Source organism: Miniopterus natalensis, chromosome X (assembly GCF_054644295.1).
Source record: "Miniopterus natalensis isolate mMinNat1 chromosome X, mMinNat1.hap1, whole genome shotgun sequence".
NCBI lineage: Eukaryota > Metazoa > Chordata > Mammalia > Chiroptera > Miniopteridae > Miniopterus > Miniopterus natalensis.
In genome coordinates, this window is record NC_142103.1 from 71,455,852 (window position 1) to 71,472,458 (window position 16,607).

At 38.7% G+C, this 16,607-nt stretch overlaps 1 protein-coding gene and 1 pseudogene across 2 annotated transcripts in view; one reads left to right on the plus strand and one right to left on the minus strand.

The window, feature by feature from the left end:
• The window catches only part of FAM120C (family with sequence similarity 120 member C), an 88,417-nt gene that overhangs the window by 32,529 nt on the left and 39,281 nt on the right, over positions 1-16,607 (plus strand). For both annotated transcript variants that reach the window (XM_016215178.2, XM_087829478.1), the window contains exons 4-7: positions 1,424-1,552; positions 14,295-14,397; positions 14,963-15,039; positions 15,509-15,783. In XM_016215178.2, coding sequence (XP_016070664.2) covers positions 1,424-1,552; positions 14,295-14,397; positions 14,963-15,039; positions 15,509-15,783 — 584 coding nt within the window. The remainder of the gene's footprint in view (positions 1-1,423; positions 1,553-14,294; positions 14,398-14,962; positions 15,040-15,508; positions 15,784-16,607) is intronic.
• On the minus strand, positions 4,488-7,426 carry LOC107538824 (DNA repair nuclease/redox regulator APEX1 pseudogene; annotated as a pseudogene).

Consider the following 16,607-nt stretch of genomic DNA (forward strand, 5'->3'; position numbering starts at 1 on the left):
TTAGCCCCTTCTCAGCTTAGATTTTCTTCATAACACTTATCTACATCAAACACACTACATTTTACTTATTTATTCTCTTTCTTTGATTCCCTTCACCCATCCCAACAATGGAAGGTAAACTTCCATGAGGGCAGGGATCCGCGTTTATCTAGGCTATATCCCTGGTGCTTAAAACAGTACCTAGCACACAGTAGGCAGTAAATATTTGTAGAAGGAATGAATGCTACAGCTTTTTGCCTAAACCATTTATATAAAAAGCCTTTAAGAAGTTTATAGCCTTTGACTCAGTAATTACCATTTTAGGAAGCTTATAATTAAATAATTGGAAAGTGGACAACAAATCGTACCTATATTTTATCACAGTATTAAAAAAAGCCTTTGTTTTAAAATTTTTCAAGCATTCCAAAAGTAGAGAAAATAATATAATTACATAGTGAGCTACTATTGTAAGATCTTCCAGCTCCAACAGTTACGAAGATGTAGCTACATTTGCTGGAGTTTTGCTGCTGTTGCTAAAATATTTTAAAATACAATAAAGGTATATTTAAAAAATAAATAAAATAAAATAAATTCCATACTTAAAGTCAGTTCACTCCCACATTATTCAATACGCATCTCTAAAACATATAGGCATTTTCATACATAATCACAATGCCATTATTACTCCTAACAAAATTAATAATTTCTTTTCTTTTATGTAGAATACAATTTATTTCTGTGTGTGGTTGTATCACAAAATTGAAATGATAATTTCTTTTTATCATCTTAATATCCAGTCTATTTTTGGATTTTCCTGATTGTCTCAAAAAGGCCTTTATATATATGTGTGTGTATATATATCTTTATTTATTTCAGAGAGAGGAAGGGAGAGGGAGAGAGAGATAGAAATATCAATGATGAGAGAGTCATTGATCAGCTGTTTCCTGTATACCCCACACTGGGGATCGAGCTCGCAACCCAGGCATGTGCCCTGACCGGGAATCAAACCACATTCTCCTGGATCATAGGTCGATGCTCAACCACTAAGCCACGCCGGCTGGGCTCCAAAAGGCCTTTTTGTGGTTACTTCACATCAGGCTCCAAACATGGTTGGTCTACATATTATAATGCTACCTTTAACAGCAAAAAAATTGGAAGCAGCCAAAATGTATCATGAAAGAAAACTGGTTAATCACTGCACTGTCATAAAACTGGTTATCTCTCTAGTAGGATTATGGATAATATTTTACTTTTCTTTAATACTTCTCAATTTTTTCTAAGTGTTCTTTACTGAGAATTAGGATGAAAACTATTTTTCAATAAAAGAGTTTAACTGTCAGTGGATTTACTGAATTTGAGTTCTGTATCTCACCCCAACCTCACCAGTTTTCTTAATGTCACCATGTCTAATGCCAGTGTTCCTTGCTTATATTAACTCTTCTAGGTCCGAGCTCATCAGCTGGTTCTTCCTCCTTGTGATGTGGTGATCAAGGCTGTTTCTGAGTATGTTAGTGCCATCAAAGACCCCTCTAACCTGGATGTGGTTGGGAAGGATGTTTTCAAACAGTCTCAGGTGAGCTAGCCTCCTCCTTTCTAAAAAGAGCCAGTTTTCTTACCTTCACCAGTACCGCCAATGGATGTGATCTTTCCTGTGTTGGATACCTTCTCTCCTCCTATCCGCCTATCTTCTCTGGGCATAAAGACCAGTGCCCCAGAGTTCCCTTGAGGAAACGTTACTAGGACTAGATTGAAAGGGTTCTTTACCTTTTCCCCACTGATTATCAGTTATGCAAGTTCATTCTGGAAAATTTAGAAAATAAAAGAAAAAAAGTCACTTAACATCTCATTACCCAGAAACAACTTGCTGTATTATCACTAGCATATATTCTTCTCTTTTTTTAAAATATGTTTTTATTGATTTTAGAGAGAGAGAAAGGGACAGGGATAGAGAGACAGAAACATCGATGAGAGAGAAGCATCCACCAATCAGCTGCCTCCTGCACATCCCTCACCTGGGATGAGCCTGCAAGCCAGTCACGTGCCCTGACCAGGAAGTGAACCCTCAACACTTTGGTCAACGCTCAACCACTGAGCAACACCGGCCAGGCTCCTCCCCCTCTTTTTTATTTCAATATATATTTTAATATAAAGGAGGTCTTACCCAGCTGGGTGTGGCTTAGCGATTGAGCGTCAACCTAGGATCCAGGCGATTGGGGTTTGATTCCCGCTCAGGGCACGTGCCCGGGTTTTGGGCTCGATCCCCAGTCAGGGCATGCAGGAGGCAGCCGATCAATGACTCTCTCATCACTGATATTTCTCTCTCTCTCTCTCCCTCTCCTTTCCTCTCTCTGAAATCAATAAAGATATGTTTTAAATATATATATATATAAAGGAGATCTTGCTTAGTGGAAGATAATGAAAAACACTTCTTTTGTTTTTTAAATATATCTTTATTGATTTCAGAGAGAGGAAAGGAGAAGGAGAGAGAGAGAGAAACGTCAGTGATGAGAGAGTCATCATTTATTGGCTGCCTCCTGCACTCTCCCAACTGGGATTGAGCCCCCAACCCGGGCATGTGCCCTGACTAGGAATTGAATTGCGATCTCCTGGATCCTGGATTGATGCTCAACTGCTGAGCCATGCCCAGCCGGGTGAAAAAGGCTTCTTAAAGTAGGTTCACATAAAACAAGAATCGAGATTTCATTGTTAGTGAAAAAAGAGCTCGACTAGGATTTTGTTTTGTGAAACTAAAAGTGAGGAAAATATGTTACTTTTATTTTTAACAATTTAATTTATACTTGCTCTCTGGGTTTTTCAGCTTTATTTTCTAAGTTAACGTACAGTAAAAGTGACTTTTGTATATGTGTGTGTGCAGTTGAATTTTTAACACATATAAATTTCTGTAATCACCATTGCAGGTAGGGTCAGAGCAGTTGAACCACTCCAAAGTCTCTCATGTTATCCCTTTGTAGTTACACCCAAACTTATCCCTAACTCCTGGCAACTGCCAGTCTATTCTCTGTCGCTATAGTTATATCTTTTAGAGAACAGCGTTTGACTGGCATCATACACTATGTAATCTTTTGAGAATGGCATTTTTCACTCAACATAATGTCTTTGACAGTCTTCAAGTTGTTGCATGTTGCATCCAGCAATAATTTATTCATTTTTACTGCCAAGTAGTATACATTGTGTGGGTATACCACCGTTTGTTTATGCATTCATTCCTAGAGGATATTTGAGTTGTTTCCAATTTTTGGTAGAGCTGCTGTAAACATTTGTGTAGGTTTTTGTATGAACGTAAGATTTCATTTTTCTAATGTAAATACCTAGGAATGGGATTTCTGGGTCATATGGTAAGTGTATGTTTAACTTTGTAAGACTCTACCAAACCATTTTCCAGAGTGGCTGTTTCATTCCTCATCAGCACATATTATTGTCGGTATTTTTTTTTTAATCCTCACCGGAGGATATTTTTCCATTGCTTTTCAGAGAGAGTGGAAGGTGGGAGGAGAGAACGAAAGAGAGACATGTGAGAGAGACACATTGATTGGTTGCCTCCTGCATGCGCCCCAACCGGGGCCAGGGATTGAACATCAGAGTTTTGTGTCCTTGGCTGGACTTGACTCTTCAGGCTGATGCTCTAATCACTGAGCCAAACCGGCCAGGGCTGTCAGTATTTTTTATAGGCATTCTGATAGATGTGTTGTGGTAGCCCATCATAATTTTAATTTGCATTTCTCAAATGACTAATGATCAACAATTTTTTTCTTGTGTTTATTTGGTGTCTGTATGTCCTCTTTGGTGAATGGTCTGTTGATTAATGGTCTTTTGCCCATTTTTTAATTGGGTCATTTGTTTATTTATTGTTGAGTTTTGAGAGTTCTTTATATGTTCTGCATACAAGTCCCTTCTCAGATATCTGGTTTATAAATATTTTTCCCCAGTCTGTAGTTTGTTTTTACATGCTTTTTTAAAAAAAACTATGGCTCTTTATTTTCACATGGACAATTCAAAGGAAGTCATCAGCTTTTGTTTGTTTTGTTTTGCTGGTGGACAGTTCAAAGGAAGCCATCAGCTTTTCTTTGTTTTGTTTTGCTGTGTTTTTTTTTAAAATAAAATTTATTGATTGATTTTTTTGAGAGAGAAAGAGAAACATCAGTTTATTGTTCCACTTATTTATGCCTTAATTGGTTGCTTCTTGTACGTGCCCTGACTAGGGATCAAACCCGCAACCTTGGTATATCTGCACAATGCTCTAATCAACTGACCTACCTGGCCAGGGCCTACTTTTGTTTAATGTTAAAAAAAAAGAAGAAGCAGCCCCCCCCACACACACACACAAAGAAAACCTTGGGCTTAAAGGAAACCCATCTGTCACTAGGAGCCTGGCTGAAGGATTCATATTTTTAGAAGGAAAATACAGTGCAGAATTCTCTAGAGAGCAAAGGAGTATTAACTAGTTTGGGGGGCTTATTCCCCAGGATCAAAGTTATTTGGAGGAGGTATCACAGTGCTAGGTATAGGGTGATAGGATAGTAGTCACTGCCCAGGGCCTTGGAATGGGTCTTGCTGTCACACAATGCAGGTAACAGAGTGACACCCAAAAGTAATTAAGGCAACAACCAGCATTTTCGAATTGAGCATTCATCATGTAGGTCCAGAAAGTATAGATACAGGCTTTGTTGGGATGGAGGTGCCAGAAATTGCCAGCCAGTGGCACAGCCTGCTACAATTCCCCATAATTTTGCTACTCTTTCGGAATGAAGCCAGCATTCTTTTTGTTTCCCTTGGGGTTGCAAACGTCAGTTTCTTCATGAGCCACATTGAGGTTCTCATATAGCACAAGGAGCTTGCAGGAAGCCAAGCCCTTCAGGAACTTTTGAAAGGCTTCATCCCAGGGCCATTGGTACTCCAGGCGCACCAGACCTTAGCCTGCATTAGGTACATAGTCTGTTACCAGCACAAATGCGTCAAATTCCGCCAATGCCGTGGGAAACTTTGAGTGGGCATTGGCTGGAGAGTAGGCCCACGCCACTGAATCCTTCCTTGGCTGAAGGAGCTGACCAGTACTGATGGGCTAGTCCAGGCAGCTCTTGAAGTTCAGCTGGTAGTTTATTCTCTGAGCATTTGGTCTCCTGCAGGCACAGGATATCTGGGGCTTCTTCCTTTATCCAATCTAAACCTTTCTCCTTAATCCAGGCTTAACACCCATCCACATTCCAGGAGCAGATATTATGTGTGCCTGATTTGCCACTGGGCGAAGTTTTCTTTTTCTTTTTTTAATTTTTAAATATATCTTTATTGATTTCAGAGAGAAGACAGGAGAGGGAGAGAGAGAGAGAGAGAGAAACATCAATGATGAGAGAGTCACTGATCGAGCCCGCAACCCGGGCATGTGCCCTGACCAGGAATCGAACCCCAATCGCCTGGATCCTAGGTCGATGCTCAACCGCTGAGCCATGCCCAGCCGACCTGGGCGAAGTTTTTTAATCTGGGCGGCATCCTCATACAGGACTGGCCCCACTCCTGATGCCTCTTTTTCATTTTTCTTTGCTCCTGCTCCCTACTTACTCTTCTTGACCCCTCTGGCACAGACTTGGGTTCTTTCTTGTCTTCTGCCACCGCTCCCTTCTTCCCCACTCTTCAGCATCACTGTAACAAATGCCCCCCTGCACCATGTGGCCCATTGAAGCAATATTTTTCCAGCGTTGCCTGCTCGAGACCTTGCCTGGCTCCTCCTTACCTGAGCACAAAGAATGGAGCACCTGTCTTTACTTTCTTTTAGCAGTGTCTTTTGCAAAACAAAAGTTTTTATTTTTATCAATATTTATCTTTTATGGATCATGCTTTTGGTGTCATGTCTAAGAACTCTTTGTGTAACTGTAGGCATTACAAATTCTCCCGTTTTCTTCTAAAAATTATAGTTTTACATTTAGAACAAATCATCTGTTTTGAGTTCATTTTTTTATAAAGTGCGAGGTGTTTTGTTTTGGTTTTGCTTATGGCTGTCCAATTGTCTCAACACAGTTTGTTGAAAAGGCTGTCTTTTCTCCATTGAATTGCCTTTGTCAGAAATCAATTGTCCATATTTGTGTGGATCTATTTCTGTACTCTGTTCTGTTCAGTTAACCTATGTGTCTATCCCTTTGCAAATAGCACATAGTCTTGAGTACTGTAACTTATGGTAAATCTTAAAATTTGGCAGTGATTCCTCTAATTTTATTCTTCTTTTTCAAAATACTTTGTCTATTCTAGTTTCTTTGCCATTCCATATACATTTAGAAAAATCTTGTCTATATCTACAAAAATATACTGCTGGGATTTTATTTTATTCTTTTATTGTTATTATTTTTTTTAATCCTTCCCTGAGGATATGTTTTTCTTTGATTCTAGAGAGATAGGAAGGGGTGGGGAGGGAGAAGAGAAACATTGTTTGCCTGCCTCTTGTATGCGCCCTGACTGGGGATCAAACCCACAACCTGAGTATGTGCCCTGACCAGAAATCGAACCCACGACTTTAACCAACTGAGCCACACTGGCAAGAGCTCCTGCTGCGATTTTAATTGGAGTTTCTTTAACTATACAGATGAATTTGGTGAATCTTCAAATACTGAATACAGTATGCCTCTCCATTTATTTAGGTGATCCTTGATTTCTTTAATCAGCGTTTTATAGGTTTTAGTCCTATGCATGTCTTTTTTATATTTATACTTAAATATTTAATATTTGAGGCACATATTTTAAAGAATATTGTTTTCTTCATTTCACTTTCTAATTGTTCATTGCTAGATAGAGGAATATGATTGATTTTTGTCTATTTGCCTTATATCCTGCAACCTTTCTAAACTCAGGAGTTTTTTGGTAGATTTTCTTAGTATTTTCTGTGTAGGTGATTATGTTGTAAGTAGGGACAGTTTTCTTTCTTTTCCAGTCTGTATGCTTTTTTTTTCTTGGCTTACTACTCTATCTAGGATTTCCAAATGGCGTTGAATAGCGGTGCTGAGAGAGGATATCCTTGTCTTGTTCCTGATCTTCAGGGAAAGCATTCAGTTAGCACTGAGTATGATATTAGCTATAGGTTTTGTAGATGCACATTATCAGCTTGAGGAAGTTCTCTGCTATTCCTAGTTTACTGAGAGTTTTTATTATGATGGATGTATTTTGTCAAATGCATTTTCTGCATCTATTGCTAGGATGTGTGGTTTTTCTTTTTTAGTCCATTGATTTTTGAATATTTTTGTTTTGTTTTGTTTGTTTATTTTTGTTTAAAATATTACAGATGTCCCTTTTTCTCCCCAATGACCCATTCCCCCCTATCCCCTCCCCCTCCCCAGTCCCTCTCTCCACCATTGTCCATGTCCCTGGGTTGTACACATATGCATATAAATTCTTTGGTTAATCTCTCCCCCTCCACCCACCTGCTGATTTTTGAATATTGAACCATTCTTACATTCCCAGAATGTAGTCATAGTATATTATTCCTTTTTTATATTTTTGGATTTCAATTCCTAGTATTTTATTGAGTACTTTTGCATTTATTTTCATAAGGGATATAGGTCTGTCTTGGTCTGGTTGGCAAGTGTTCCTGTTCTATTTTTGGGAGGAGATTATGTAGAATTAGTGTTGTTTCTTCTTTAATTGTTTAGTAGAATTTGCCAGTGATGCATCTGGCCTGTATTTCTTTAAATTTATCCTTTTTAGAGTTTGCTGAGCTTCTTGAATATCTAAGTTTGTCTTTCACTAAATTTGAGAAATTTTCAGCTGTTAGTTCTTCAAATGGCTTTTCTGTTCCACATTCTCCTTTCCTTCCATGACTACAGCTGCACCAATGTTAGACCTTTTGGTATTGTCCCATAGATCCCTGAGGCACTGTGGATTTTTAAAAATTATTTTTCTCTCAGTTTTAAAATTTTGGCTATCGTATTTTTTAGTTTTAAAATTTCCATTTGGTTTTTCTTTATGTTCTTTGTGGAGACTTTCTATCTTTCTGTTTGTTTCAAAAGTGTTCCCTTTACTTTCAAGCATTTTTATAAAGCTGCTTTAAAGTCATTGTCAGATAATTCCAACATGTGTGTCATGTCAGCATTGGCATCTATTAATTGAATTTTTTTTTTTAATCCTTACCTGAGGATATTTTTTCTGTTGCTTTTCAGAGAGAGGAAGGGGGAGAGAGAGAGAAAGAGAAAGAGAGAGAAACATCAATGTGAGAGAGACACATCGATTGGTTGCCTCCCACATGCGCCCGGACCGGGGCCGGGGATCAAGCCTGCAACGGAGAGACGTACTCTTGGCCGGAATGGAACCCAGGACCTTTCAGTCTGCAGGCCAGTGCTCTAACCACTGAGCCAAACCGGCTAGGGCTATTAATTGAATTTTTAACGCAAGGTAAGATTTTCCTGGTTCTCCCCAGGCCATGTACTTTTGGATTGGATCTTGGACATTTTGAGCATTAGGTTACGAGATTCTTGGTCTTGTGTCAATATAATGGGGAATGTTGATAGTTTTGTTTTAAGAGGCAATCGACCCATTTAGGTTCAGATCGCAAGTTCTCACCTTCCTTTTGTGGGCTGTGGTTTCAATGTCAGTGCGATTTTCAAGTCTTTTGCAAACCTATTTGGATCCGGTCCTGTGTATATGCCACCCAGGGGCCAGTCTGGGACTTGGGCTATGGCTTATCTCTTCAGTTCTCAGAGTCTGTGCTCTGCTGTTTAACGTCAAATCCATGTGTGTGCTGCCCCTTGTCTGCGATTTCTTCAGTGCTTCATGGTTCATTGGAACAACATTTTTCAGTGTCTGGGGCTAAGTAACAGGAGAACAGAGAGAGAGAAAGCATCGAAAGCTCGCTCCACCTATTCAGACTACTGCTTCTCTGATTGGAGAGGAAGGTTCCTGTCATTCAGTGTTAGTTTTCTGTATTCCCCTATTGCCACTTCTGCCACCACAAGTTTGCTTTGGGCTGGCACACATGAGAACAGAAAAAAGAAAAGGAAAGAAAAACAGGGTATGTCTATGTACTTCCTTGAGTTTTTGGAAGCCCCTCTCCCACTCTTCAAGCCCAAACTAGACTAGAGTTTCTCCTGGAGCTCTCTCTGTCTACATCCACGGATGCTTCCAGATTTCATGCTGTGGTGTGTCCATACCAGGGGATACTAGAGGAAAAAGAAATGCTCAACTCATCCTTGGTTTGGTGGTACTTTGAATTCTGGTCTTCTTCCCTAGTCCTCCTGCCACTGTTCACTTTTCAGCCTTCAAGTAGGTGTTCCTGGTTTTTGTAACTACTTTTAGTGGGAACAAGTGGAGTATGCTTACTCTGTCTTACCCAGGGCAGAAACCTCTCTATGGATTTCTTTAAATGAATAGAGAATGACATCTGTGTTTGGTATTGGAGGCATAAGTTTTCCTAACAAAATTTTGTTATATCCGTTACTTGACATTTAACTTTCTAGCACCATCATAAAGAGGGTTGGTTTTTTAATAAAATGGGTACTTGGGCTTTATTTTCCCACAGGGCTTACATCTTTTGATATTCAAATCATTCTCTTTTCAAGTGCCTTTCCTGCCGTCATCTTTCATAATTCTCTACCCTTCCACCACCGTTGAACACTAACTGAAGCAGATCCTCATTGTTGGTGACTTCTAGCAGATGAGCAGCACTCCATTAATTTCCTTGACTTTGGGAAATCCTGACTTTTATGACAGATTTGTTCATTCACTTTGTTGCTTGGCATTATACTTTCAGCTGTTTATATCACATAATTAGGAAGAGATCGACCCACAGAGAAAGAAATTAACATGTTGGATAGGGATAAATGCTAGTGTTAAGTAGGGGATACTGTTTAGATGGAGAATAAATTTTCCTTCCAATTTTTTTTATTGTAAAGTACACATAACGTAAAATTTACCATTGTAACCATTTTGTGTACAGTTCAGTGGTATTGAATACATTCCTAATGTTTTACAACCACCACCATCTCCCATCTCCATAACTCTTTTTATCTTGTGAAACTGAAACTCTATGCCCATTAAATTAGTCCCAATTTTACCCTCCCGCACAGCCCCTTGCAACCACCATTCAATTTTCTCTCTAAGATTTTGACTACTTTAGGTTCCTCATGTAAGTGGAATGATACAGTATTTGTCTTTTTGCAACTAGCTCATTTCACTTAGCATAATGTCCTCAAGGTTCATCTATGTTGTGGCATATGTCCGAAGTTCCTTCCTTTTGAAGGCTGAATAATATTCCATTGTGTGCAGATGGAGGGAAAATTTTATAATTGCTCAGTTGAATATTTTTAATGTTATAGCTTTTGCTTCCATTTGTAGCTTCATGAATTTTGGAACTTGGATAATGACTATTCTCAATAACAAAGATCCCCTTTTATTTTTAAGGCCATAAACGTTTTTTAATTGGGATGACACCGGTTAACAAAATTATACAGGTTTCAGATGCATAATTCTACAACACATCATCTGTACACTGTATTGTGTGTCCAGCACCCCAAGTCAAGTCTCCTTCCATCACCGTTTATCCCTCTGTATCCTGTTCCACCTCCCCACACCCTTCTCCCCCCAGCAATCACCACACTGTTGTCCCTTTTTAATTAAAAAAACCCCACAAAATTAAAATAGAGACTTTGCTCCTAATTCCATCCTAAATTGTTTATAGTATTTCCTATCTCCTTTATACGTGTGTTTTGATGTGCTGTGGTAGTCATGTCAGTGTAAAAAATTTTAGCCTGCTTGTTTTCACTTAATATTGTGCCTTAACCACTTTTCATTGTTGTATCATTTTCATACACATCACCTTTGTGAATCTATAAAAGAAAAGGGTAGGACTTCATTAAATACAGTCATATATCAAATACTAAATGAACCTATGTAGACAAGGTCCCATGCTAGACACTAGGATATAAATGTGAATACATCATTTAAAAAAAAATATATCTTTATTGATTTCAGAGAGAGGAAGGGAGAGGGAGAGAGAGAGAAACATCAATGATGAGCGAGTCATTGATCGGCTGCCTCCTGCACATCCCTGGCCTGGGGATCGAGCCCGCAATCCCGGCACATGCCCTGACCAGGAATCGAACTGCGATCTCTAGGATCCTAGGTCGATGCTCAACCACTGAGCCACGCCAGGCCGGGCAATACATCATTCTTTGTCCTCACAGAACTTGAAGTTAAATTGGGAGGCAGAAACAAATAAGCACAACAAAGAAAAACCATAATGAAGGTTTCACGGGAAAGAAAGGTGTCATACAAGTGGTGCCCGTTGAAGGAAGAGTAAATATTTGTCAGGACGCAGAACAGAGTGATACATTGAGAGAAGTATGCATACTTTGTATTTCAAGGGATTGCATCATAGACCTGTACTCACTGACAGTAATTTACAAGTCATATTGTTAAGTATAAGAAGCAGGTTAAAAACATGATAGGATTTCATTTATGTGAAAGAAAAAAAAAACTATTGGTGTACATACAGCAAAAGTTATGACAGGTCATACACCAAACTGGTAACTATGGTCACTTCTGGGGAGAGGAGTGAGTGCAGAGGTAGATACTAGGGAAGACTCTAATTTTAGTATATGTGCTGCCGAAGCGAGCACGTTATTAGGGAAGACTCTGTAGAGCTTTTATCTTCTAGGAAATTGTTTATTGTTTTCAATTATTACATGTATTATTGAATATACTAATGAAATAATGAGTACATAAATAATGAAACCTTCATGCAACAGAACGTTATTCAACCATGTAGATATTCTGTAAGTCAGTGTACTTCGCAAACATTCTTTAGACATTGAACCCCTTTTTCAAACAATTATATTGAGTCTAATTTTTTTAGAAAACAGTGATTTTGTTTTTAGGTGAGGCTGGAGGACCTGGAGATCTTGATTTCTTGATTTCTGTGTTTGTGTGCCTGCATGCATGCACATAAAAAAGATCTGGAATGCTGTCTAGATCCTGGGGTGTTAATAATTACAGACTCTGAGAGATAAGATAAATATTTTAAGTTTTCCTTTTTTATTATGTATTTTAATTTTTCTAGAAGAAACACATGATTGTTATAGTTAGTAGATGGTTTTTTTTGTAGAAAATACTCAACACTTGGGGCTACATGGCGAATTGGGCACTCTCATGCATTGATGATGAGACTATACCTTGTGACATCTATTCTGGAAAGAGATTTAGTGTCATGTGTCAGGAGTCTATGAAAATGACCATATCCTTTGACCGAGTAGTTCTACTTCTAAGAATTTGCCCTATGAAATAACCCAGGAAATTTATGTTAATATATCAGAGCATTATTTATAATGAGAACTTAGAAATGACTTTAATATCTTATGTTTTATTTGATGAAATATGAATCATAAGATTATGTTAAGGGGATTTTTAAATTATATTAGAAAAGGCTTGATAAGGAAAATCCCCTTCTCAGTCAGTCCCAACCCCACAGAGGTAAACAGCAATTTTACTTCCATTGCCATAGATTAGTTTTGCTTCTACTTGAACTTTATATGTACTCTTTTGTGTCTGTCTTCTTTCACTCAGTGTGTCTTTGAGATTTATCCATAGCATTGCAGGTATCAGCACTTGGCTCTTTTTAATTACTATATAGTGTTCCATTTTATGACTATACCACAGTTTACCCATTCTTCTGTTGATACGCATTTATGTTATTTCCAGTTTAGGGCTATTATGAATAAAACTGTTGTTAGCTTATTCATATTTTTTGGTGGACAAATGTACTCATTTCTCCTGGGTAAATTACTTAGTAGGATTACTGTGCCATGTGGTAAATATGTGTTTAACTTTATAAGGAACTGCCAAACTGTTTCCCAAGCTGTTCCAGTATATGCCCACTAGCAGTTTACTGGAAGTTCAGTTACTCCATATCCTTACCAGTGCTGATATTTATAATCTTTAATTTTAGCCATTCTATGGATATATAAGTGATGTCACATTGTGGTTCTATATGTGTTTAAGTGCTTTTGGTTTTAACGTTCATACCTTTTGAACCAATGAATTTACTTTGGGGACATTTTCCTAAGGACATAATCTGAAATCCAGAAGATCTTATTTGATAGGTTCTCTGCTTTATAACTTACAAAAGCCAAGCATGAGAAATAACCTAAATGTCAGGCATTAGGGAAGTACATACATAATTTATGATATTTATAATGATAAAATATGCAGCCACTGAAAATTATCTTATAATAAAAGGATACAAAATTGTACATAGAGTAAGGTATTGACTATAGAAAATATGTGTATTAAACTAGTGCAGCTATATACGTCAACAAAAAAGTTTATTTTTAAGTAACAATTTTATTTATTTACTTTTTAATTTATTGTTGACATTATCACAGATGTCCCCCATTCCCTCCCCCTTTACCTACCTCCGCCCAGCCCCCCTTCCCTCTGGCTATCACCACACTTGTCTGTGTTCATAGGCTATGCATATATGTTCTTTGGCTAATCTCTTCACCTTCTTTCATCTGGTGCCCCCCAACCCCCTCCCTCTGACCTCCGTCAGTCTGTTTCATGTACCCATGCCTCTGGCTCTATTTTGTCCAAAGAGGACATAAAGATGGCCAATAGATATATGAAAAAATGCTCAACATCACTAATCAGAGAGATGCAAATTAAAACCACAATGAAATATCATGTCACACCTGCCAGAATGGCTACATCAATAATCAACAAACAACAAGTGCTGGTGAGGGTGTGGAGAAAAGGGAACCTTTGTGCACTGCTGATGTGAATGCAGATTAGTGCAGCCACTATGGAAAAAAGTATGGAGGTTCCTCAAAACGTTAAAAATGGAACTGCCTTTTGACCCAGCAATCCCACTTTTGGGAATATAACCTAAGAATCCCGAAACACCAATCAGAAAGAATATATGCACCCCTATGTTCATAGCAGTGCTATTTACAATAGCCAAGATCTGGGGAAAAGTTTATTTAAAAAAATACTGGAAGGAGAAAACACACCAAAATATCTGTCTGTGGTGGTACTATGTAATTTTCCTCCTATCCTTATGTTTTTTGCTAATGATCATGTGACTATTTTAGAAGACTACAAAATTTAAACTTTTATTTATTTTTAAACTTAATTTAAAAACTTTTTCCAGATTTTGTGTTCTATAATGCTTTCTCCTTATCTAATCTTTCCTGCAACATGAAAAATTGCTCTCTTGGGTTTCTTTAAATATTTGATTTCTGCTACTGTTTTGACTCTCAAATTATAAATTGCGTGAAAAAGATACTCTCGTGTTGTTTCTTCTTCTGAACATCTGATGTTGCAACATCCAGTCCAGGACAGAAGATAAAATAGAGCGATTCAAGAAAGCAGTTGAGTACTATTCAGTCACAACCAAAATCTCTTCGCTGCCAGTGGGTTCCTCCTCCTTTCTAGGTAAGGCTTCCATCTGACCCAGAGCTGCTCTGTCCATAGAGGAAACTGAGGTAGTCCCTCAGAAACTCCTGGGCCAGAGTAGAATCACTTGTTTGTATTGCATCCTCCTAGAAGTCATTCCTGTTTGCTAGACATTCTCCTTTTGATTTCCATGTAATAAGAGGGGTGACATGAGATAGGGCCCCGATACCTCAAAATTTTAGATGGGGGCCAATGCCATTTTCTCAGCTTGGGCTTCTTCTGGTACTAACCTCCATTGTGGCCTAGTATATGTAAAATAGCCCTATCTGTGGTGTCAGACCTGAGTTTGAACTCCACCTCTGCTGTTTACTAGCTGTGTGATCTTGGCAAGTCACATTTATATGAAAGGTGGCTCATGATACCTACTGTATAGGGTTGTTATAGATAAAATAATTCATGTAAGATTCCTGGCATGATGCGTAATAGCTGTTCAATAAATTGTTACTTATTAATAATAACTTTTCAGGTGATATGGGGTTAGTAGAATGTAACATGGTAAAAATATTAAGATTGCCTAAAATATAGCCCTTTCTCTTGGCTTCAGGTTTTCGTAATAATCGGCTTGGAAATCCTCCCCTTCCACGAAGTCAGATGGGCACTATTTCTGCTGGGAAGCCAATGGTAAGTACCTTTTAAGAGGCCTGAGACCATTTGTTAGCATTAGACACAGGTGGTTTCCTGACTTTTATAATCTGAGTTAAAGAGCAACTTAACTCAGTGTAACATGAACTCAGTTACATTTGGTGTAATCAGAATGTCAAGGCTGTATATACCTGTGTCACATTCTCAGCTTGAGTCTAGCAGACTATGTAAAGAAAACACCCAAATCAGTAACCACTAGGGCATTGCAAAGGTAGATTAGCTAATGTTGGAGAGTGGATCTAGGAGACATGGGTTGGTTCATTGTCCTGCCTCTGGAGAATTCTGTTCATACATCATTGTTAGAATTATTTCTTGTTATTCTCAGTAGGTTCTTTGTATCCCATTAATCCTTGCTACTGGCATCATCTGCTATGTCACAATTTTTGAGGGAACCATCTTGGAGCCTGGTAAAATGTTAAAGAGCTTTTCTGTCTGTTTTATCCTTTAGTTTTCTCACCATGTGCCCCAGAAAATGAAATATCCACCACCATTCCCATTGGGACCCAACTCCTCTCTTCTCTTCCCCCCCCATGCTTTGGGGGAATCCCATGCTTTTTCTGAGAATCCCATCCTGGAAGACAACCCCCTTGCCAGTTGGGGTGTCTCTTATGATTCATCACAGTTTTCCAATTACCTGACTTCCAAAGCCTCACCTCCTCTGGGACCAGACTCTTCCCATTCTTCTTCCTCTGATGGTGATGAGCCAAATGGAGTCAGCTCTGAGTAAGTATCTGTATAGGTACCCAAGGAAACAGACTTCTGAAGCATCTGCATTCTTTTTTTTTCTTCTTTTTTTTAAAGTAAGATATTTATTTATTTATTTCAGAGAGAGGAAAGGAGAGAGATAAAATCATCAATGATGTGAGAGAGTCATTGATCGGCTGCCTCCTGCGCGACCCCTACTGGGGATGGAGCCCACAACCCAGGCATGTGCCCCGACTGGGAATCGAACTGTGACCTCCTGGTTCCTAGGTCGATGCTCAACCACTGAGCCATGTGGGCCAGGCCATCTGTATTCTTTTATTGCTACCTGAGCAGGGGTGTGGGGAAGAGTACGTTCCTGGCTTTTCTCTGTGGCTGTTTGTTCTTAAGCAAAGTAAGAAAACTCTCTTTCTGCCTGGCCACTTGATGTTATTTTTGACCCTAGACAGGTGGTAATTTTTGAATACCAGGCACGGAGGCAAAAGGCACCATAGCAGCTGGTTAGGGAAGGCCTGGTGTAGGTGTGCTACATGTCATGGCTGTCATTTCTCAATTTGTGAGGAGAGTGGAGTAAATGTAAAAGAAATGAAAAGAATTTATAGAGTTGAAGTATTGGAACAGTTAAGTAGGCAGTTATATTCTTAGTAACGCTGACAGGGTTCTGAGGATTAAAATAGTGGCACTTTGTACTAGCTCATTTGTTCTAGATTATTCCTCTAAGCAGATTATTCCTGGGGAACGGGGCTGCTTTGAGGTTTTAGTTGTAATTATTTTTTTAGAAGATAAGCAGACTCTGAACATGGTATCTTACGTGGTGCAAAGGATTCAGAATGATTCCCACAACT